The sequence below is a fragment of the Colletotrichum destructivum genome, chromosome 3 (genome assembly GCF_034447905.1).
Source record: "Colletotrichum destructivum chromosome 3, complete sequence".
NCBI lineage: Eukaryota > Fungi > Ascomycota > Sordariomycetes > Glomerellales > Glomerellaceae > Colletotrichum > Colletotrichum destructivum.
This window is the reverse complement of record NC_085898.1, coordinates 2,307,940-2,328,950: the sequence shown is the minus strand read 5'-3', so window position 1 is coordinate 2,328,950 and position 21,011 is coordinate 2,307,940. Positions and strand designations below refer to the sequence as shown.

General features: G+C 55.3%; 6 protein-coding genes across 6 annotated transcripts; 3 read left to right on the top strand and 3 right to left on the bottom strand.

Annotated features, from left to right (window-relative positions):
• Positions 1-2,916: 2,916 nt before the first annotated feature.
• CDEST_04788 (Putative Zinc finger C2H2-type) lies at positions 2,917-5,123 on the top strand. The gene is made up of 5 exons (XM_062920947.1): positions 2,917-3,980; positions 4,032-4,205; positions 4,256-4,309; positions 4,366-4,539; positions 4,597-5,123. The coding sequence occupies exons 1-5, from the start codon at positions 3,354-3,356 to the stop codon at positions 5,044-5,046; spliced, it is 1,479 nt and encodes a 492-aa protein (XP_062776998.1). The 5' UTR covers positions 2,917-3,353; the 3' UTR covers positions 5,047-5,123.
• A 1-nt stretch (position 5,124) lies between these two features.
• On the top strand, positions 5,125-5,922 carry CDEST_04787 (uncharacterized protein; the record flags this gene model as incomplete). Its single annotated transcript, XM_062920946.1, has 1 exon — positions 5,125-5,922. Exon 1 carries the CDS (start codon positions 5,623-5,625, stop codon positions 5,920-5,922), a length of 300 nt encoding a protein of 99 aa, XP_062776997.1. The 5' UTR covers positions 5,125-5,622.
• Positions 5,923-8,663: 2,741 nt separating this feature from the next.
• On the bottom strand, positions 8,664-10,207 carry CDEST_04786 (Putative class I glutamine amidotransferase; the record flags this gene model as incomplete). Its single annotated transcript, XM_062920945.1, has 3 exons — positions 8,664-9,537; positions 9,672-9,913; positions 9,976-10,207. The coding sequence occupies 3 exons, from the start codon at positions 10,205-10,207 to the stop codon at positions 9,064-9,066; spliced, it is 948 nt and encodes a 315-aa protein (XP_062776996.1). The 3' UTR covers positions 8,664-9,063.
• Positions 10,208-11,137: 930 nt separating this feature from the next.
• CDEST_04785 (Putative isocyanide synthase/Spore wall maturation protein DIT1) lies at positions 11,138-13,784 on the bottom strand. Its single transcript, XM_062920944.1, has 4 exons — positions 12,397-13,784; positions 11,903-12,342; positions 11,756-11,823; positions 11,138-11,685 (listed from the first exon to the last, which is right to left on the bottom strand). Exons 1-4 carry the CDS (start codon positions 13,121-13,123, stop codon positions 11,187-11,189), a joined length of 1,734 nt encoding a protein of 577 aa, XP_062776995.1. The 5' UTR covers positions 13,124-13,784; the 3' UTR covers positions 11,138-11,186.
• A 1,181-nt stretch (positions 13,785-14,965) lies between these two features.
• CDEST_04784 (Putative cytochrome P450) lies at positions 14,966-17,656 on the bottom strand. The gene is made up of 8 exons (XM_062920943.1): positions 17,189-17,656; positions 16,684-17,078; positions 16,388-16,623; positions 15,931-16,311; positions 15,567-15,847; positions 15,430-15,509; positions 15,253-15,371; positions 14,966-15,158 (listed from the first exon to the last, which is right to left on the bottom strand). The coding sequence occupies exons 2-8, from the start codon at positions 17,027-17,029 to the stop codon at positions 15,090-15,092; spliced, it is 1,512 nt and encodes a 503-aa protein (XP_062776994.1). The 5' UTR covers positions 17,030-17,078; positions 17,189-17,656; the 3' UTR covers positions 14,966-15,089.
• A 272-nt stretch (positions 17,657-17,928) lies between these two features.
• CDEST_04783 (Putative major facilitator superfamily, MFS transporter superfamily) lies at positions 17,929-20,417 on the top strand. Its single transcript, XM_062920942.1, has 5 exons — positions 17,929-18,457; positions 18,521-18,715; positions 18,774-19,599; positions 19,660-19,884; positions 19,955-20,417. Exons 1-5 carry the CDS (start codon positions 18,113-18,115, stop codon positions 20,041-20,043), a joined length of 1,680 nt encoding a protein of 559 aa, XP_062776993.1. The 5' UTR covers positions 17,929-18,112; the 3' UTR covers positions 20,044-20,417.
• Positions 20,418-21,011: the final 594 nt, after the last annotated feature.

Genomic DNA, 21,011 nt, shown 5'->3' with positions numbered 1-21,011 from the left:
GAATAATGCCAAATGAGGCGGGAGGTGGGAGGCGCGATACGAGGCGCTTAGCAGTCTTGGTTGAAAGATGGGCCGAATAGGGTCAGGTGGTGATCTCGGCCCCGAGTGTGTAAGTGGTACCGAAGAGCAGAAAGGATGTGCCTTTCCATAGCTCACCAATGTCGAATGCTGAGGGTTTCGGGTTTCAGGCGACAGAGGGTGCAGGGCTGGTGCAATGCGGGACAAAGAAGCCCATGGAGATGATCATGTTGGTGCCTCTCGGCTGCATAGCCAGCGAACGGTGGTCAGGCAAGCAGCAACGGCAAAGCAACGGAACCCATTTCATTTGGAAGAGCTGGACCAACCGGGACAGGCCATGCTCCACGCTTGTGGCGCTTGTGCTTGAGCCTGAGCCTAAGCCTGAGTCTGGTTGGGAGTCGAATGGAGGGATGTGGGCTGCAATGGTGTGATTTCTTTGGGAAGACCAGAAAAGGTGCTGACAGATTGATCCATGACCGGAGGATTTCGAACGTGGCCAACCAACAAACAAACGGACGGGGCGACGACGGTCCTGTCCAGGGATCAGGTAGAGAGTCGAGAGGACAAGGGGTCGGTGGAGAGAACAGATGTGTGTGACGACGTGATGTCTGGTCCAAAGACCAGTGGTCAAGGCTGCAATTCTCGGCTGTGGCTTCGACTCCGAAGTCGTGGTCTCGACGCAATAGCTGGCGACAGGCAGGAGGAGCACGCTCGTTAGGTGTGTGGATAGGCAGGGTGTGGTCAACACACTCACCAAATGGTGTAGCTATTCAAGGCAAGGACGCGTTGAGGTCGAGCGAAGTGCTAAGGGGGTAGGGGTGCCTGGTGAACCGCCGGGAGCTTGGGGCAAGAGGGGGTGGGTTGGACACGGAAGGTTGGACGGCAGGAGGGGGGTAGGGTGAGAAGAAAGGGAGTGTGGGGTTCGGAGGGGTGTACGAACTGGATGCGTCCGGTTGTATCCGCAAGAGCTAACCAGTCGACCACCCTGCCAGTGTACGTGTCTTTTGATTCTTACCTACCTTGGGTAGAGCACTAAGTGAAGTAGCCATGTACATATCCTGGGTACGGATAGGTTAGTACTGTAGGTAGATAGGTAGGTAGGTATAGGAGAATGTTCCTATTCTCCACTCCACTCGACGTCCCACACCAGCAGTGCACTCTTTTTGCTGCGGCGGCAGCAGGTGCAGTCGGGTGTGTGTAGCAGCAGCTTCACAACGCCGCCTTACATACCTAGGTACGAAGATACCATGCCTTAGTTAGTACAGCAGAACACCGAACTGCACAGTCCATCCCCACTTGTCATCCATCAACCGACCCCCTCCCCCCTTCCTTTCCTGGTGCCAATGGGAACGTCCCTTGAAGCATTCTCCCTGCCGTTCGTCAGTCCTGCCTGCCTGAGCGAAAAATTAAGAACCTAATGGCCAGGGATCCCTTGCTGAGTACCGGGCCCCTTCCCTCTACCTCCCAGTCTCACTCTGTCTTGCAGGTCTCTCAGGTCTCTGACTGGGCTACTTGGCTAGCTACTGATGCTAGGCACACCTACCTCGGACAACTCTCTAGATTGCGTGCTTCCTGTTCTCGGTAACTAGACTTGGATGTTCTGTGTCCGTACGCTGTCAACAGAAAGACCTCTACGACACCTGGATCTGGCCATCTTTGTAGCTAGTTGGTTTGGCCATTCACCTCCATCGCCATCTCTCGACCTCTTTCGCATGTCCCCTCTCTAGATTTCTCTGGAGTTGCCATCGGCATCGTCATCCAACACGATAGGCCAAGACTTGGACATCCTTCCGGTTGCTTTGATTACTTTCCTGCTTACGGACGAAAAGCATCCATTGCCTCCCCGCCTCACTTCGTGAAGGGCCACGAACAGACTGGGCATGGCAACGAGGGTCGTCTCAAACATCAACTAGTCCTTTCCTGTGCGGCTTGCAGTTCTCCATCACCGATTCATCACCGCCAAAAAGTTCTGCCCAGGGCTCAGTGCGTCCTCCATGCCTTTATCCATTGGTATCTCTATCTCTTCTCACATTATCCCGACGCGTCTTTCAACAGTTCACCCATCACTCACCACCCTCCCCTGCTTCGCCTTGCCGTCCGGCTGCAACATGGACTTCCCGGCGATCCTGGTCTGCGACAAAAAGCAACCATGGGCACCTTTTTGGGCGAGATCTGGCCTACACCCCAAATGGGATAGTCGCTGTGCTGCACGTCGTCTCCAGGAATAAGCAACGACGGATCGAGGCCACAGCGACCGATCCAAGCTCCAGGGGCTGTCTTTATTTGAGATTCCCACAATATGCTTGTTTCATGCTCTCACCACTTGCCTACCCATCCAAGACCGCGGATGCGGATGAGAAGAGTCTTCTCATCACCAGGAAGCCTCCGGTCCCTCCCTTGCTCAAAAGTCGTCTTTCCCAGAATGTCTTATCCCTCTCTACTACTCGAGAACCCGAGGTTCTTCCTCGACACTTCTGCACGGTTGTAAAGTACACTCTCTCAGTTCCCAGACTGGGTCCGTGTTTTCCTCCCATCTCCCGTTTCCCTCCATCACCTGAATGGTGATCCCTTCCCAACCTGAGTAATGTTCATAGTCGTTGCCGTCGTCGTCGCCGCCGCCTCCATCACCTATGAGGGGTGACTATTAGTACCTAGCTAGAAGATGAGAGACATAAACCTGCCTCTGACCTCAGTTGTAGGGTACGAGTATAACGCCTCGTCCCACGCCCTTTCTCACCCCCCCGTCTGTTCGGCGCCCCCCCTGGCAAGCTGGGTCTTATCCCCGTCCGCGGTTGACCGGGACTTGACCCGCTCACTTTTACCCCGGCTTTTATGGATGCGCTCTTGTTCGTCCTGGTGGGGGTCCATGATTTCCACTGCACTCTCCATGTTCTGGTCCTGGCCATCAACCCTTCTTTTTTCTTCTCACTAACCCACTCTCTGGTTCATGCTGGTCTTGTTCTGAACGCACATATATTTAGTCTTGCTGAGATCTCCGGCACCCAATCCCGTCGATTGTCTCCAAGGATCCAACCCCGGTAGCACATCCACCCTTTCCCCTCGGATCTTATACATTCTCGAGTCTCCCCAAGCCTACAACTGCCTCCATCCTCATTTCTTTCTCACCATCAAGAAAAGATCATAAACCCTCGTCTCCCCATTGATCAATCCTCTGGTCCATCCGCTTCTTTCTGCCCAATCTTGTGCACGCCTCATCTTTTCCCGCCTTAACCCAGGAGTAGAAGCCACAGAGTTTCAACGTCGGCCTCTTCTTGATTTCTTTTTGCTCACATAACCCACCGCTGCCACCACATCATCATCTTGGCCTCGTCCCAATGGCCCTGACGGAACAGACAGCCACGCCCCAGGCTTGGGGCCGCTGGCAACAGCAGCCTACTGGCCATGGGTACGCCATGATGGACCACTCGACCTTCGTACCGTACGAATCCAGAGCAGCAACATCTGCTCCCATGAACGGCGCCATCATGGCCCCTCAATACATGGTCGCACCTCAGTACAACATGACACCAATGCCGGCAATGGGTCATTGCACAAGTCAGAATCACTTCGCCTATGCCCAGTACGATTCGCCTACGACCAACATGAACATGCCTTTCAGACTCCCGGCACACCAGGAGCGGCCGGTCATGCCCGTTGCCGCCCCAGACCATGATGTCCCTCGTGCTAGCTCGTACCCCCAAGAAAGCCCATCGGCCCAGAACGACCGACACAGCAGCCCTTCCACCCGCAGCGAGACGAAAATGAGCAACCCCAAGACACCCCACCCGCTTAACACCAAGGACATCAAATTCAACAAGCCCACTAGCGCCGAACCCGTCAACTTCACTACTGCCATCGACACTCTTATGAAGGCTATTCAGAAGAGACACGACTCGGAGGACATCGTTAAAGGTGTCCCAGAAATTGAGCAGCTTGTCAAGCCAGAGCCCAGGTCGCCCAAGGTAAGTCTGAACGACAAATTTTGGCAGTTACAATTGCTGATCTATGAAAAGCCGGAGGCTGGCCCAGTCACTTCCGTTCCAACACCTGTCCCAGCGGCCACGGAGTCCACGGATACCCCGAAGCCTAAGCGCTACGTCTGCACCATCGATGGCTGTGGCAAGAGCTTCTACCAGAGCACCCACCTGGACACTCACAGGCGTGCCCACACTGGCGAGAAGCCATACGTAGGTTAACCTTGTCTATTATTGTTCTAGGAGACACTCATAGTTTCTAGCAATGCAATTGGCCTCGTTGTGGACGCACTTTCTCCCAGCCGGGCAACCTTAAGGTAAGCATCCATCTACGTCTGTCATGATCACATGGACTAGACTGACCAATGGATAGACTCACATGCGTCGCCACACTGGCGAGAAGCCTTTCCGATGCGAACAGTGCAGCAAGGTTTTTGCGCAGCGTGGCAACCTCCAGACGCACATGGCGACGCACACAAACGCAAAACCATTCGTCTGCAAATTGGATGACTGCAACAAGATGTTCACCCAGAGAGGAAATCTCAAGGTACCTACATGCCACTCTTGCACAAAGCGTCACCTAAACTAACACCGCGGTTTGCAGAACCATCAAAACAAATACCACGAGAAGACTCTGATGGAGATGACTGACTGGATCGTTTCTATTTCCGATATCGACGCCCTGTCCGATGACCAAAGAGAGATGTACTGGTATTTTGCCAACCTCTACAAGAACAGCAACAAGGGCATCAAGGGCCGTGGCAAGGACCGCAGAGTGAGCAACCGTGGCTCCAAGTCTAGGACGGCGCCTTCATCATACCCTGTTAAGCGCGTTCCTGGACCTTCCAGCCTAGCAGCCTACAGCTCGAAGCGACTACCCCCACCAGAGCAGTATATGCAGCAGCAGCAACAACAGCAGCACCATCAACAAGGCTACGAGGTTTACGACACAGACATGGACCAGTCCTCGAGCGCCAGCAGCCCTAGATACGACGGCATCCCTGTTGCTTACCGCGACCGCATGTACCAGCAGTCAACCCACGCGATGTACTAAAGATCGAGCGGAAACGAAGGACCGAGTGGACATGCGTCAAATTCTTCTATACGAATATACGAAAACCTTTCATATAAGGTAAATATTACAGGAACGGCACGGAGTAAAGAAAAGCAGAGTCTCGACTTCCCCCGTTGCACCTTTGCACCAGAAAACACTGGTAGAAGCGACTCGAAAGAACGAAAACGGCGCATGAGAATATGGTCTGGAAAAATCCGTAATGTTTCGAGATAATTTCTGGGTTGAGGTGGCTGTCTGAAAACTTTGAACATTTTGCCCTTGTTCTATTTTAGTTTTGGTTTACGTCGTTTGCCGTTTTTTCTTTTCCTTTGCTCGTATTGTGCTTCTCTTTCGCCATCAACGGTGGAATCAGGGTTGTAGTTTTATCTAAGGAGAGTGTACGAAGAGGTCTTGACTGTTGAGCGGTTTCATTTCATTCTCAACCCCATTCGGGCTGGAAACTCCGATGCGGGTGAAAACATACTTTTTACACAACTGTTGATTTGATTGGATATTTAGGATGAAGGAGGATATATTACAGGCATTGTTGGGGGCGGATCGGGAACGAATGGCTTCATGGGAGTTTCCAGACAACCACACAGGCATGAAGGGTGTGCAATTTGGAACAGACTTACAGTAGGGGGAAAGGACATTGACGGCCTTACATTAGAGTTGCTAGACTCTACAGATACCCTGGGCTTGTGTTGGGAATCGATGGGCAAGCGCGTGGCGATGCGAGGGGGGATTGGGACTCAAGCGTTGGGTATTGCGGGTTTTTTTTGGTTATCCTCAGGGCGACGACTTTGGACTGGGCCGATAGGAAGGATCCCAGGTATCATGCACCCCTTGCTTCGGTGGATGCTTCGTAGCGTGTAAGGATTATGGATTATTGACACCAAAAAGCTGCCTGGCTGCATGCATGATTCGTTGTTACTTTCCAAGGCGCGGCGCCATGATCCCGGTCCGACTCTGCCTTTCAACTAGGACCGGGTTCCTTCTCTCTCTCTCTCTCTCTTACTCCAAAATGCAGGCTGCACTGCATGTCTCTCCCAAGTGTCGTGTTGTCCTGGTAGCTGGACGGGGAGCCCGGTCGGAGAAACCCTATGAGACCGACTGCCTCATCTGTCAATGGCCAGAAATAGGATTTCGTCAATCCCCACGACAGGCAGTCCGGAGTTTCTGGACAGCGGACGAGCTGCGGCGGTGGTCGTTGATTCGCAGGAAGACACCTGGGCCCCTTACCGATGCAAGGCGCAGAAGACTGCCAGAGATGGAAACAGGCGCGGACGCGGGAGGCAGACGCCACCCTCTTCTCTCCCATCTGATCTTGGTGGTAAAGAAGCGGTCTGCACGTTCGGGGTACATGCCGACAACATTGCGCGGTGAAGGAATCCAGCGCGGGCGTGGCTTTGAAGATGCCCCCCCCCCCCTTTTTCAACCTTCCTCTTCTCATGGGCGAGTGCCTGCTAACTGAATCTGACGCAGCGGGAGCGCGACTGCTGGTTCCCCTGGATGCAACATGCCGTATCCGAGGGCGAGTGATGCGATGAGGGTGAACAGTAAGGGGAAGGGCAATAGCAAGGGGGCGTGGGAGGAAAGGAGGAGGGGGGCGCGAAAGAAGACTAGATGTTGATACGTCGCTGTAGTATGTACCTAAAGCCGGCTCTCCACCTGCGTACGAGTCCCCCACGTACATGGCTAGTTCCAGGGCGTAATTTCCAGTCGCGAAGGGGGGGGATAGGGAATATCGTAATGATGCTCATCAGCGTGCGTGTCCGAAAATGTCCGAATGGTTGCGTCCGGGGGATTAAACAGAGGCAGGGGAGGGGGGCTTCCCAATCGTATTCCCCGAAGGGGGCAGTCCCTCCCCCACGCGGCACGGAAGTGACACCCCAATCCCCCCCTCCCCCTCCCAACTGCCGCGCCGGGGCTCGCCGGCAAAGCAATAGTGGGAGAAATAGGGGTCGTGGGAGCAGATGAATAGGACAGTGGGAAAAGTTTGCAATAAACAACTTGAAGTAAACAAATCGTCTCACAAACAGGCGACGGTGATGCGACCGAGCCGCTCCTGTTGGTCGGCAAGGGGTGAGGTGGCGTCACAGTCCCGGGAATGATACGGGAGTCCCCGGACGGGCGGATCGTGTGTGCTTCGGCGACGGCCCATGCCCGGTGCGATTTTGTGTCGGAGGGTTTTTTTTTTCTTTTTTGGTTTTTGGCAAAAAGAATAATACTTGTACCCCGTTTTTGTTTTCTTTCCCCTTCCCGTCGTCGCATGGTTGTTGTCGTATTGTGTAGCCAACACCCTAAGTTCTTTCAGGTCTCGGCGCGTGACTCTGGTTTTCCTTCATTTCCCACGTTGCCTTAAAGAAGGGGAGAGGGTTCCGTGCGGGAGCGGACTGGAGAAACGAAGAGCAGGTTTTGAGTCCGGGACTTCTCCGGGTTTTGGGGCCGGCCATCCGGCGTTTCGTATGCCGGTCCCTGCAGCAGCCATCGACGACCCGATGCAAGCTGCCGAGAATCTGTTGATGGCGTCTGTTCGGGGTGTAAGTCGGTTTGTCGAGGGAGACTCGGCATACGAACGAGTTGGCATGTCGTCCCGAGTGCTGAATAATGCAACCCGAACCGGCGCGCTTTCCAAACGTCTAAGGGGGGGAAAAGGGAATGGGGGTGGTGGCTTTTGTTCTGTTCTTTATTTCCAACCATGACCGTCCGATACGGCACCGTTGCAAGCGGGAGCGCCCGTCCAGGCCAAACTCTATTGAGTACTTGGGCCGGTCAGGGCAGGGCAGGGGGTGTGTAGTCTAAGGGTTCTCGCGGGACTTGGGACGGTTTTGAGTTTGAGCTAAATCGGACGGCCCCTTGTCGGCTGTGAAGCGGTTGATGATCCGTGCTGTTCCGGGGGAGGGGGCGTGAGGACGAGGAGCGTGGAAGCATGGAAGTCTGGAGATGCCAAAGCATGACTTTTTGCGGTGGGATGGGTTCATTCCGCATGCTTTGTCAAAACCGTGTGCGACTGCGCGACCACTGGGATTCAGAAGCAGAGTGAAGTGTCAAGGGCACATACAGGACTACACAACTGCAAATTAGCGGCCATCGAATCTGATCCGTCGCGCAGAGTCATGGTGGCTGCATTATAGTCATGTCCGATACTCAGTAGTATTTCTCAGCCGTGGCTCGTATTAAACAGACTGCTCTCTTTCCAGCTTTAAGGCGGTTGGTCGGGCGGTATCCTGCTGACTTCTGTTAACGAGACATGCTACCCAGGAACCGAGGTGCTTTGTGCAGCAGCCAGCTGCATTGCGATGGTTGTATTCAAACTGTGGAAGATAGAGGGCCGGCTACTTTGATTCGAAATCAAGAAATCGGATTTGGTATCAGTTGAAACCGTTGTAGTTTCGGCGGAGGTTGACTGCCCTATGGATTTGGTCCACCTGGCAGGGGTTCCGCTCCGGACGACCATCGGCCCCGCCCGGCGCCGGTTCGATGAAAGAAGCGGAGTCAACGCCCGGGACTATCCGACCAACCTGTCCGGCCAGCAGGTCTTTTTTGTGAACCATTGCAGGATTCGCAGTTATGAATAGCTTGATGTAAGCGGTTTTCAGGCAATATTGGCTTCTTTGGTAAACGTTACAGGTTTCATCGTCCATTCCATTAACCCGTTGCATCGTGTTATATGTCCGCGCCAGGGAGGACGCAGCTCTCGTCTACATGCTGGCTTTCTGTGTACTCATCATCTCACCTACACCATCTGAGCCATTTCATTTTGAAGACTGGCTGTGCCCATCTGGAAACACAAGCAGATACGTAAGTCATAGGCATCAAATCTTTCCGATGCACTGCCAGAATTACGCATCAGATTTAGAGTTCCCCGCTACAAAAAAGCCGCTAGAGCAAAACGACAAATAACACTGCGACTCCCCATGTCAAATTAGAATCGTATTTCGGGCATAACTCTCGGCAGGATAACCTAGGCAAGTCCAGGTTCCCCACAGGATTCATCCCCCTTCCCCCCGCCGCTCAGGCGTCGGTGACGTTGAACCTCTCGGCGAACGGGTCCCAGGTCGAGTCGCGGTGCCAGTCGTACTCCATCATGTCGGCGACGTACGTTGCGTTCTCGGCGCCGTACACGGCCTCGACGAACGCGAGCGTCGCATCGATGCCGGCCGACACGCCCGACGATGACCACACGTTGCCGTCGACGACCCAGCGCGCCTTGGCCACCCACTCGGTGTGGGGACCGTGGACGATGGTGCTCGCCCATGAGGCCTTGTTCGTCGTCGCGCGCCGGCCGTCGAGCACGCCGGCCCGCGCCACAACCGAGGCGCCCGTGCAGACGGAGATGAGGTACCGCAGGCGCGGGTACGTTGTCTTGATGTACGAGATGGCTGGGCCGATGTTGGGCGACCGCGTCCAGAGGCCGCCGGGGACGATGAGGACCTCAATATCTTCAGGCGCCGTCTCGTAGGTGTGCGTCGGCAGGATGACGGGGAACTTTGTGGTGGCGGGTGTCAGCACAGACACACACGCACACGAAAGAGGACACGGAAGTCGACGCTCCGTGACGGGAAGGAACCGAATCGGAGACTCCAGCGAGGAAAGGGGGAAAGGGGTTTTTCTCGACTTACGAAGCTCGAGTTCTTGGAATTCATGGCGGCGGACCCCGGCTCAACCGTTACCGGGTCCATAGTCTCCGCGATCAGGTACAAGTTCAGCTGGTGTATCCTCGCCAACACGCCCAGGGCCTCGAGGGGGCCGAAGACGTCGAGCATCTCGTACGCCCGGTGGATGATCATGCCAAAGTTCTTCGGGAGGGCCGCCGTGGGCCCCGGAGGCGGCACGCCGGTCGTCGTCGTGGGGCGCGGGATGCCTTGAGAATTCTACTCGTCAGGGGAACTGGAGCTCGCGCAAGGGGTATGGTTCACGACGTACACTGCCGGACCGTGGTTGCGGTCCCGGTTCCGTTCTGTGCGGCAACCATTGTCGACAGGAAGGCCAGTAGGACGCTGATCAGGGCGAGATACCGCCGGGGCGGTGTGCGGGAGTCGAGACGCATTCTGTGAGGGGTGGGCAGGGCTTTCGGCGACCTGTTGACCTTTGCGACGGTCTCGGGTCCGGATGGCGTATGGAGGAGATTGATGTCGGGCCACGACTCGAATAGCATCCAAAAGGAAAGGGGGGCGGGAGAGTTTGGGCCGTCTTATATATCAATGCGGCCAATTGTTGTCTTCCACTCTCAATGTCCTTGGCTCCATATTTTACGGTGATGAAATCCCAGGGACGAGCTTTGATCATCCCTTCCCCCCTCCTGCATGCGCACGCGGCACCCGGACGCCTTTTCCGGTCCGTCGGCGTACCGTAAAGAAGACAATTTGGATCGGTGTCGCGCGGGGCGGCTGATTGGACCCTTAATCAATCCGTCTCATGGATTTCGATAGACCGGCCCGTTGGTGACTAGGGGATGTTACCTTTCCGGTCGGGTGTGATTTGCAAATACCTTCTGATCTTCTCAAACCTCTCCGATCAATCCGATCAAGATTCGATAGAGTCTGCTGCAGAAGTTGGTCGACGGGATGATTGTTAGGTTGGACATTTCCATGATACTGCCTTTTTCACAAAAGCATATTTTACAAGGTATTTAGAGTTAAGCATGACACCTCTCCATCATGAGTTTTCTCCCGTGTTTTCAATGGATGTTGTGTACCTGTGCGATCTCAAGAGGAACACAGGACCGACTTGGCTACGTATCTCGATGTGGATGTCGTTGTTGGGCGAGGAGGCATCGCCCACCGGCGCTTGGGGGGGGGGGGGGTGATTCTTGGCGCGCTCGTTTGAGAACATTACCGGGTTGGGTAACTTGCTCAAAATGGTCCCCTTGGAGCCACCCGCACGGGAAAGTATAGTGACTTTCACAAATTGAATGTCGAATGGGGCTACGGGGACAGGGTCAACTGCGAAGGACGAGCAAATACTTTTAAAGGATTGAATTGATCCAATTAATTGAACATTAGACATTGTTGGAAGGTTTACAAAACGCCCCATGTGCGCCCTTCCCCTTGTTGTCCGTCCCAGAACAGAACAAAAAGACCCATGCAAAGGAGAACTCCCACGATGCAGCATTGCATTATATCCATTGCCCAACCTCAAACAAACGCCTCAACAACCCGGTGGTAGAACACCACCCCCAGCCAGCATAAGACAGGGAAGGCGGCCAGCCTCCGAGCCCAGTCGAACCGTCCCTGGCCCTTGGGCGCCTTCGGCCTCTGAACGGGGCTCTGTATCAAAGCCGGCGTGGGCTTCTCCTCAATGACCAACAGTGGGGTTGACTTCTTCCTTTCCTCTCCTTTGTCGAGGGTGGTAACGCCGCCCTTTTTTGGCCGTAGAACAAAGCAGGGTGCGTTCTTGGTTGAAATCTCTGCGGTCACGGCACCCAACGACACCGCCTCCCGTGGCACGCTGGCCTTGGTCACAAGGAGGTAAGGGCTGCCTTGGACCTCGACGAGGCAGTTGTGCCACGGCGTGGGAATGTGGAGCAGGTCTCGGGAGGTCATCGGCGTGCCGTCGGGCGAGAGGCCCTCGACGGCGCGGACGACGGCGGGGTCGAAGAGTTGGATACCGAACTTAGGCCCGGCGTTGTTGTGGCTAAAATAGTTTGTCAGACGTTTGTTTCAATTGCCAACATGAGATTGATTGCATAGAGGGCGATGCTTACGCATGAATAGAAAGGCGGACGTAGTTGGGGAGGAGCAATTCGACAAGATTGGAATATGATTGGTTCCTCTACACCACATGTTAGCGCTCTCATCCGTGGTCGAAAACGGACGTGCCGCGAAATCTCATTGGTGCAGATATAACGTACCATAATCATCTCGAACGCCACCTTTGTTGACAATTTCTTCCTCTGGCTGCGGGTCATCTTCTGTGTAAAGGGGTGCAGCTCGAGGTCCTCGAGCATGAACCGCGAGAAGCCGCGGTACAAAGCCAGGATCGCCGCCTTCTGCGACTTGATCTGGGCGCGCACCGCTGACTCCTGCGGCTGACAACCGGCCATGAGGATCTGTCTGCAGAGCTCGGCCTCGACTGTCAACTTGGTCTCGACGTGGTGATCAATGTTGGGGATGTCGAGCCGGCTCTGGAGCTCGGAGAGTTTGTGCTGCGACTTTGCCTCATTCAGCTCAAAGAGGTCGACGAGCGATCGGAAGCCGACGCGGTCGGTTTTTCCTCTGCTGACGCCGACGGCACGGTTCATCTCCTTCAGCTGCTCGCCGTATGTGTCGACATCGGCATCATCGACTCCGACTGGGCGGTGTTAGTAACCTCACACGCCAACAGCAAAACGTCAAGTAGACTCACTGCAATCACTGAAGACGTGGCCGTCACTGATGATCCACATCTTGGCACCCGGCGGATAGATCTTCTCGATAGCCTCCACGAAACCGTGCAGGCGCTCGAGAGCAAGCTGTTCTCCGCGATCAGGGGCTTTGCCGAGGACCTTGTTGGTGTTGGACGATTTGCAGGGGAACGCTGGCAGGCAGAAATCGATTCTGGCGTTTTGCGAGGTGAAGTGACGGACGCGATCCGTGAAGTAGACTCTGCCGCTAGCCTCCCACTGGTCGTTCTTCCCCTGGTACCTGAGGAAGCTGTCAAACAGGTCGACGATCTGTTCGGTGGCGGCCAGGGATTCGCTGGACGGCGATGCCATTAGCTCGGGGTCGCGGATGGCAAAGTCTGCTTGGTCTAGGAGTAGTTGGGCAAAGAACTCCTCGAATTGTGCGCTGAGGGCGTTGCTGTTCTGGGCCGCGGCGTTGAGGATAATGCCCGTGGTACGGACGCCGAATCGCTGTCTCTCATAGAGCCTCGAGCCCTGGAGGGCTCCGTCCAGGTCCACGGATCCGACCTGTTGTCTCTCGCCCATTGCCGTCCGGACTTGGCTGGGAAGACACCGGCTGATTGAGTCCCAGTGCTCGTGTACCGTGCCATTTTGCGGCCCGCTGCAGTACAGGAGCTGCCCTTGCCCGTCGTGGACGAAGGCGGCCTGGAAGCGGTGAAAGATGGAGTTTCCGTCGTTTGAGAATTCCATAGTAAAGATTATGCAATTTTTCGTCTGAAGATACAAGGGAAGTAGTAAAGAATGATTAAAGGAATTATGCTTTGGTGATACTGAGGTTGTAGGGCTGGAACAGAGAGAGAGAAGAGATAGAGCGAGCCTGGAGGTCTCTCGTCGGGGATTATAAACCAGGCGGGATTGTTGAGCAGGACTAGGACACACCAACACTTCTAGATGTCTTCCCCGGGTTGTTTGCTTGATGGGATTGGCTCAGGTGTGGACGTAGGTGGCACGATGTTCGTGTGGTTGAGGCTTCTCCCATTCCAAGAAACCCGAGGCGGGCTGTGAGATGCTGGCGGTGCGACTAGGAGGAGCTGCGAGTGAGGCGCCGGAGTGTCGCGCCGCCTAAGCGCAGACGACTATCGTCAGCGGAAACGTAAACGCAAACAAAAATATCTTTATACAGCTAAACGAGAGGGGGAGGACAGCAACCAGTGGTGGCCGACAGAAAACAAAAGTGCAGATGGTTAGCAGAGGAAGTGCAGGTGGAAAGCCTCATGCTCAGTCCACAGGTGATGCAGAGGTGGTGGTGGGTGCACGTAGTATCAACAAGAACCCTGGCTTCGCAGCTTCGCCCGACTCGGAAAGAGCGCGAAGAGAGGGAAAAAAGGGAAAAAATGCACAACAAGGATCGTGGTACAGGTACGGCGCCGGCGGTGGCTCGGGGCTTAGAAGGGGCATATACATGATGTCTGCCTGCAGTGCTTGCAGGAAAAGCGTGGATGTGCGAGCGAGCGTCCAGGGGGGTGGGATTTCCTAGGTACGCTCGTGAGTTCACTCTGGACACAAGATATTCAGGTCCTGCCGTCTCCGCTAGAGCTGGGACCAGGGTTGCACAGAGCCATTGACCCATTGTACAGGTACTGTACGGCCCCGGGCTGCACAAGAAGGAAGGCGTTCATCTCATTGTCAGCCTCCTTCTTCCTTCTCGTTCTCCTCGTCCTCCTCGTCCCCGTCCCCGTCCCCGTCCTCCATGGCCCGTGTCCGTGGGATGTGGGGGACGGCCGGCTTAAAGGTACCTCGTCTTTACTGCTGGCATCAGCCGTTGGCCCCTTAATAAAGGCTGGATAGATGGTCCCGACTACATTGGGTACCCCTAGGTAGGTAGAATAGACACTAGCACAAACGGTAATAATAGGTAGGCGACCCAGGCTCATTGCTCATGCGACTGACGATCCCATCAGCATCACGCCATTAAGATCACCTCTGGAGCAAAGCCCCCCGCTACCTTAAAGGCCAACCATGCGACCTCGCGCTAGCTACGCCAACCTTCCAGCTCGGTCCCGGTCCCCAAAATCCTCTTAGCTTGGCTGTCATGCTTGTCGACTGTCAAAGGGGCGCAGAGTTGTGGTCCCATTCGGACTCCTCGCCGGCGGGGTTCCGATGCGCTCCCACTCACTTGCGGCCGTCTCGATTCATCTTGCAAAGCTACCGTCTCGCTCGTCCTCTGAGCCAGAGTTGCCCACACCCGCACCCGGACGAATGCGTGCATATCTTATCCACGCCGGCCCAGTCGAGATCCCGCAAGGTGCCGCAGCGGGATTCGTTGGCTGTGGCGATGGCGTGGCTTGCTTGGCGCGGGATGCGGCTGCGTCGCGGCTGCATCGGACGGGGGAAACATGGCCTGCGTGGAATTGTAGGATCGTGGATGGCTGTCTGGGTATGCACGAAGCGCTTCCGTTGGTTGCCGGCCGTCTGATCGATTAATGAATTTAGAAGCTTGACCCCTGGTCGTGCAGAGGTACTTTTGTGGAGAACATGGACAGGGAGGGGTCTTGGAGGGGGGCGGAAAGTATGGGTCCTTGCTCATCGGAAAGCACGTCTCTTATTAGCTAAGATATCTTTTATGATTATCATCCCCAGAACCCTATCTAAACTCCTGGAAAACCAATCAAACTCAATCTACGCGAAACCGACAGCGTAGATCTTTTGGGTTCCTTTACCGTGCAGCGCCCTTTTCCCGCTCTGTGAAAACCAGCCGGAGCGCCCGAGGATAGAGAGGCCCGGCCTGGAAGAAAACGCGAGAAACACTCGTCAGTGCTTGCCAAAAAGTGGGAATCGCGGCACCCGGGGACATAACAAGGGGCAGCGAGTCTACTTACAGGAGTCTTGCGGTCAATCCACGTCGGGTCCAGCGTGAAGGAGAACTCGCTGACCAGTTGGATCAGTGTGCTTCTAATTTCCAGCATGGCAAATTTCTCGCCAAGACATGCACGCTTGCCTACCACCGGTCAGCATCCGCCATCAGGACGACAAGAGAACATGACTCTTTTCCTCACCACCGTGAAAACTGATCCACTCGCCCCTCGCTCGGCGGCGTCGGTAGTTTTGTTGGATTGCCTCCGAAGAGCAACCCCATCTGCGAACGTGAGCGCAATGACCTAGGAGAATCGGGAAGGGGGAAAGTAAGACGGACCGACCGGGATCGAACTTGTCGGCCGTCGGGCCCCAAGCAACCGGGCACCGGTTCGTGGAATAGCAGTGATACCCGACGTACGTTCCCTTCGGGATGACGACGTCGCCGCCCAGAACTGCAGTTTCCGCCGCCTTCCTGTTGATCAATTGGCCAATGGGAGGGAACAGCCGCAGGCACTCGTAAATGAGGGAGGTGAGGTACGGCATGTCCTCTTTGGCCAGATCTGCTGCAGACTTGGCACCCTTGGAAATGATTTCTTGGCGCAAAGCCTCTTGCGCCTCCTGCACGCAGAACACACACCGGTCAGCACGAGGACTCGCCTTCGTAAGACGGCGCGGGCCTGGGCGCCACAACCGGGACTTACTGGATGCTTTGCCAACAGATACAGGCTCGATATCATGGCCAGCTGCGGGTTCTCCTGGCCAGCCACGAAGGCCACCGTGAGGTTGTCGAGGAGCTGCTTCTCATCCCACTGGCCCGAGGCTCGCGCGTCAAGCATTCGCTTGCCCAACATGTCCGACGGGTCCGACAAGGATGTCTTCTCCGCAGGCTTGTGAAGGTGGTGGCTCGCCTGCAGCCCTCGTTTGAGCTCGTTCTTGAAAAGGCCCACCGTGCGCCTCGCCGCCAAGCGAGACTTGAGAGGCAGGCGGTCGAGAAAGGGAAAGCTCATAAAGATTGGCTTGAAGATCTCTTTCTTGACCGCCGTCTGGAGGAGATTGATAGGGGCATCGGCCCGGTCGAGTGCCTAAATTGCCTGCGGTCAGATGGGGACCCTTGCTAGACTCGTGTTACCATGGGATGGGGGCTGAAGGGCGACTTACATGGAGCGTGGTGCCAAGGACGGCCTCGGTGAAGTTGGAGACGGAATACCGCTGCAGCAGGTCCTGCACAGCGACGCCGCCTCGCCCCTCCCGCTGTTGGGATTCGCGGAGGAGGCGACAAAGACCGACAGCATTGTTCTCGATCACGTCTGCGTCGACGGTCCGTTGGAGGCCGGGCTTGATGACTGCGCGATAGTTCTTCCACACGTCGCCTCTTGCGGAAATGACGTTGTCGCCTGGTTTCAAGGTCAGCAAGGATTCTCGCACAAGGAGGTGGCGGGTTCGCGGGTGCCTACCGAGGAATTCGGCGAGGACGCTGTGAGGAATCTTCTTCTGGTTGCCGCTCTTTTCGTAGAGGTCCTCGTCTTTGAATATCTCAACCAGGTACGATGGCCGATGGACCAGAACATTCCATTGGGCGCCAAAAAAGATCTTGACTGCCCCGTGGGTCCGCAGCGGCTGGTCGATGTAGTCGCGGAAAATGTCTGACTGGTCGACGTCTTTGAAGAAAGGTATGAGAGTAACCCAGAAGGGGATTGCCGGGATGTTTTGCGGGTATTTTGGGGGCAGCAAAAAGAAGTAGTAGACGGCGCCGACTAACAGCGCCGCGAGAAGAAAGACCTTGAGCAAAAACAGCAGCATCTTGGATAGTTCGACGCCTGTTATGTGAGGAAAGACTTGAATAGTATAACTAGTGAGGTTAATTATATGTTTGAGGTTCCAGAGTCCCGAGAGAGACAAGGAAAAAAAATCTTGAAGTAGAAGAAGAGAAAAGGAAGAAGCAACGGTGGTAGCACTTACATGGGTACGAGATTGAGACCATCGAACGGAACGGATCCGACGCCGTTTTCTTCTTGGGCTCTTCTTCTCAGCCCTACCCAAAGTTAGGGTAGCGATATTTCCGACGCCTAAAGATGATATGACATGCACGAGGGCCGCCCAAAAGACGGGATTAGAATCCAGTCCGGCGGAGGGACGAGGCTTTGCTGTTTTGCTGAAAATAGCCCGCATGTGTTGGACTGGTCTTTGAGGCAGCGCGGCGTCTGTGCATGTCGACGTTGGCGTGTCGCACGGCCTGCAGGCTGTACGAACGGCCGCATCGCTAGTCGCACCGGACAAGACGCAGAACGAGGGCGTCGGCGTGGAAATCCATGGGCCGCTAAGCGGAGCTTGGTGCGAGGATTGTTTGCAGTGAGGGAGGAGCAGGAAAGAGCAGGAAAGAGAGTTTGATGAGATTCCATCGATTTTCCTAACGTGGTTGGCGCAAGTGGTGTAAGTGGACCTAGAGGTACCGGTACATGCCAAGGTGAGTAGGCACCTACCTACTTTACTAGGTTTTCAGGCGGGGTCTCTCTGCCCCCCCTAAGTCCCCCGCACACAGCCGCCTTCCAGAGAGTGACAGGCTGGCGCTGCCCTCCAAGCGGGATCTCACCCCACGACTAGGTAGTTGCCGGGGTCGGATCCTGTCAAGTCGAAAGGCAGGGTGCTATTAAATGAAGGCCGGATCATTCCATAATTACGAGTCCCATCTGGCTCATTACCTTTTGGCCGTCTTGACCGCTAGCAACAGCAATCACCGGAACTGTGTTGCTTCATCTTACCCGGCATCCTCAGACTTTCTTTCTTACCACTTTGCCCTGCTTCTATTCCACTCCTCCTTGGTCTCTTCTTCTTGCAGGCAATTTTCCTGGGCATCTTTAGTTTTTGCTTGAATTTTCCACGAAGATGGCTGACTCCAGCCCATCCACATCCGGCACGGCGACGCCCATCAAAGACTCCACAACGTCCTCGCACAGCGTCCCGATCACTGCCGTCACTAGTGCCCCACCACCTCCGACAGGACCCACCTCCGATCCCGAGAAGAAGGCCGGTGCCCCGCCCGCATACTCGGCATTTTCGCCGTGGCGGAGACGCTTTATCCTCATCGTTGTCACCGTTGCCGGCTGTTTCGGTCCCTTGGCCGGCAACATCTACCTGCCGTCCCTACCTGTTCTGGAGCAGGAGTTCCACGCCAGCGCAACCGCCATCAATGCCACTGTGTCCGTCTTCATGCTGACGTTCGCTGTCGGTGTAAGTGCTAAATTTTCTGTTCCGAGATGGAATCAGAGACGCTGACTGGTTCTCGTGAGATAGCCGTTGTTCTGGGCAAGTTTCGCCGATTGGAAGGGCAGGAGACCACTGTACATCATCTCCATCTCCATTTACATCGTGGCCAACATTCTCCTGGCCGCGGTTCCGGCCAACTACGGCGCTCTCGTCTTCTTGCGGATTGTGCAGGCCTTTGGGTCCGCGGCTGTGGTGTCCATGGGCGCGGGTACTGTTGCAGATGTGAGTAACACTTGACGGCTTCACCATCCGACCGCGCACTAACTACTATTCTTCTTAGGTGACTCCGCCCAAGGAGAGAGCATTCGCAATGAGCATATTTCTGCTTGGCCCCCAGCTTGGACCGGTGTTGGGTCCTGTAATAGGAGGAGCGTTGACAATCGCCTCGTGGCGCTGGATCTTTGGTTTTCTCGGTGAGCGCTCCCATGCATACCCCGTGCCAAACTCTCCGTCAGCTAACATCGTCAAAATAGCCATTGCCGGCTTTGCTCTCTGGGTTGTCATCATTCTGATGCTGCCGGAGACTCTGCGCGCCAGGGTGGGGAGCGGCAAGCTCTATGCCGAGTCCGGCTTCATCCTCTTCCCGCTCAAGCTCTCCTCGTCCTTGGCCCCTGAGTCGGAAAGAGGCCCTCCCCCTCCCAAGCCAACTCTGCTCGGCTACTGGCGCCTCTTCAGCTACCCCCCCATCGGCATCGTGACCTTCAACACGGCCATGCTCTACTCGACATACTTCGCCATCGCCGTCCAGCTGCCCACCGAGCTCGCCACCCGCTACAACTGGTCCAGCGCGGGAGTAGGCGCTGGTTTCCTCGCCGTCGGCGTCGCCATGATCGTCGGCTCCATGGCTGGCGGGCGATTCTCTGACTGGCGTCGTGCCCGTGCCGTCAAGGCGTCCCCGGACAACCACGTCGACCCCGAGAACAGGCTCGCCGACCAGATATGGGGCGTCTTCGTTTGCGCCGGCGGGTGCGTCATGTACGGGTGGTTCGTCGACGCCTCACTGCACCCCGCGGCCGTCCTCGTCGCCACGTTTCTGAGTGAGTCATGCCCGCCCTGTCTTTCGGCAAAATTGCCCGTTTTCCTATTCTTTTTTGTCTTGTTTTCAGGTTGTTTGGGTCATTCTACAAACTTTGCGAGACTACAGAACTGACGTTGTGCGACATTAGCTGGCTTCGGTATGAACTGGGTGTTTGTGGCCACGACCGCCTTCCTGACTGAGTGCGTAGCCCAGCAGGCTGCTGGCGCCTTCGCGCTCGGCAACATGCTCCGGAACCCCGGCGCCGCCATCGCCGCCCTCGTTATCCCGTCGCTCGTCACCAAGATGGGCAGCGGGTGGTGCTTCACCGGGCTGGCACTTTTGGACCTGGTCCTTGTGGGTTCAGCAGTCATGGGTATGTTTTCCGCAAACTTCATGGGTATTGCCCTTTGTGATCTTGTTTGCTGACTCGGCGTTTGTGACAGTGCTACGCATCAAGTCTCCCGGATGGAGAGCGGCTCGTAAGGCAAGAATGGCAGCGATGGCGGCCGCGAAGCCAGCGGGGCAGAAATAAGTTCTTTTACGACGTCATGACTTGCATTAGAGGAGTTTCAGTGGGCGCATGCTTTCGGACTTGAGAGTTCGACATAGATATTGGTATTGTCTAATGTTTACATGTGATTATTTCGGAACGGACAGCGACGGTACGTGAGATGAAGCGAGGCATAAGCCGGCTGAGGTGTATGTCATCTTAGCCCGGTCATCTAGGCGTTCCATTGATAGAAAAGACGCATCAGCTTGAGCGCGAAGGCCTTGACCGGTGAGGTCGATCCACAAGCGAGCTCACTTCTTCTATCCAAGCTGTCGGTCGAAGACGTAGTGTTCTGGTCTTCATACCGCGCCATCGGGACTAATCCCTGTCCGGGGATCGATGGCAGCTCACATACCACCAAACTCTAACTGCCGAATTTGGGGAGAGCTTTTCATTTTGGGAACTTGCCTTCGAATTAGTTGCCCACTGGCGACATTTCAACCATCCCTGTACAATCTATCCCCAAAGAGGACATGGATTTGTGAACGAAGACTTACAGAAGCTCAATATAATAAACTTTCCCTCCCAATATATGCTGACATCCCGCTATTTTGAGTTATGAAACTGAGGTAATCTACTTCGATCATACTAACCAACCTGTCAATTTTCTGTTTAGATGTCAAGTGCAATTGCGGACAATCAGTCCGTTAATAACAGGGAGATGGGATATTTGTTTGTTGCATCTGACCGTTTTACTATCCAATGAGACGCAAAACTGTGCTAAACCTTCTTGCCCCTATTTGTTTAGGCTCCGTGGTCACGACGCTCATCCGCGGACAAGACTGAGTTGAGTGTCTTTGGGCACTGGGCCCGACTAGCCCTTTTCTTTTCTTCCGCAACTCTGGCAATTGCCCCCAAAGACTCTTCGGCACCGGTCCAGGTCAGCGCGGTTGGCCTTCTCTCGGGTTGTTATGGACCATGCTTCGTGGCCAAACCCTGCTTCAACCATC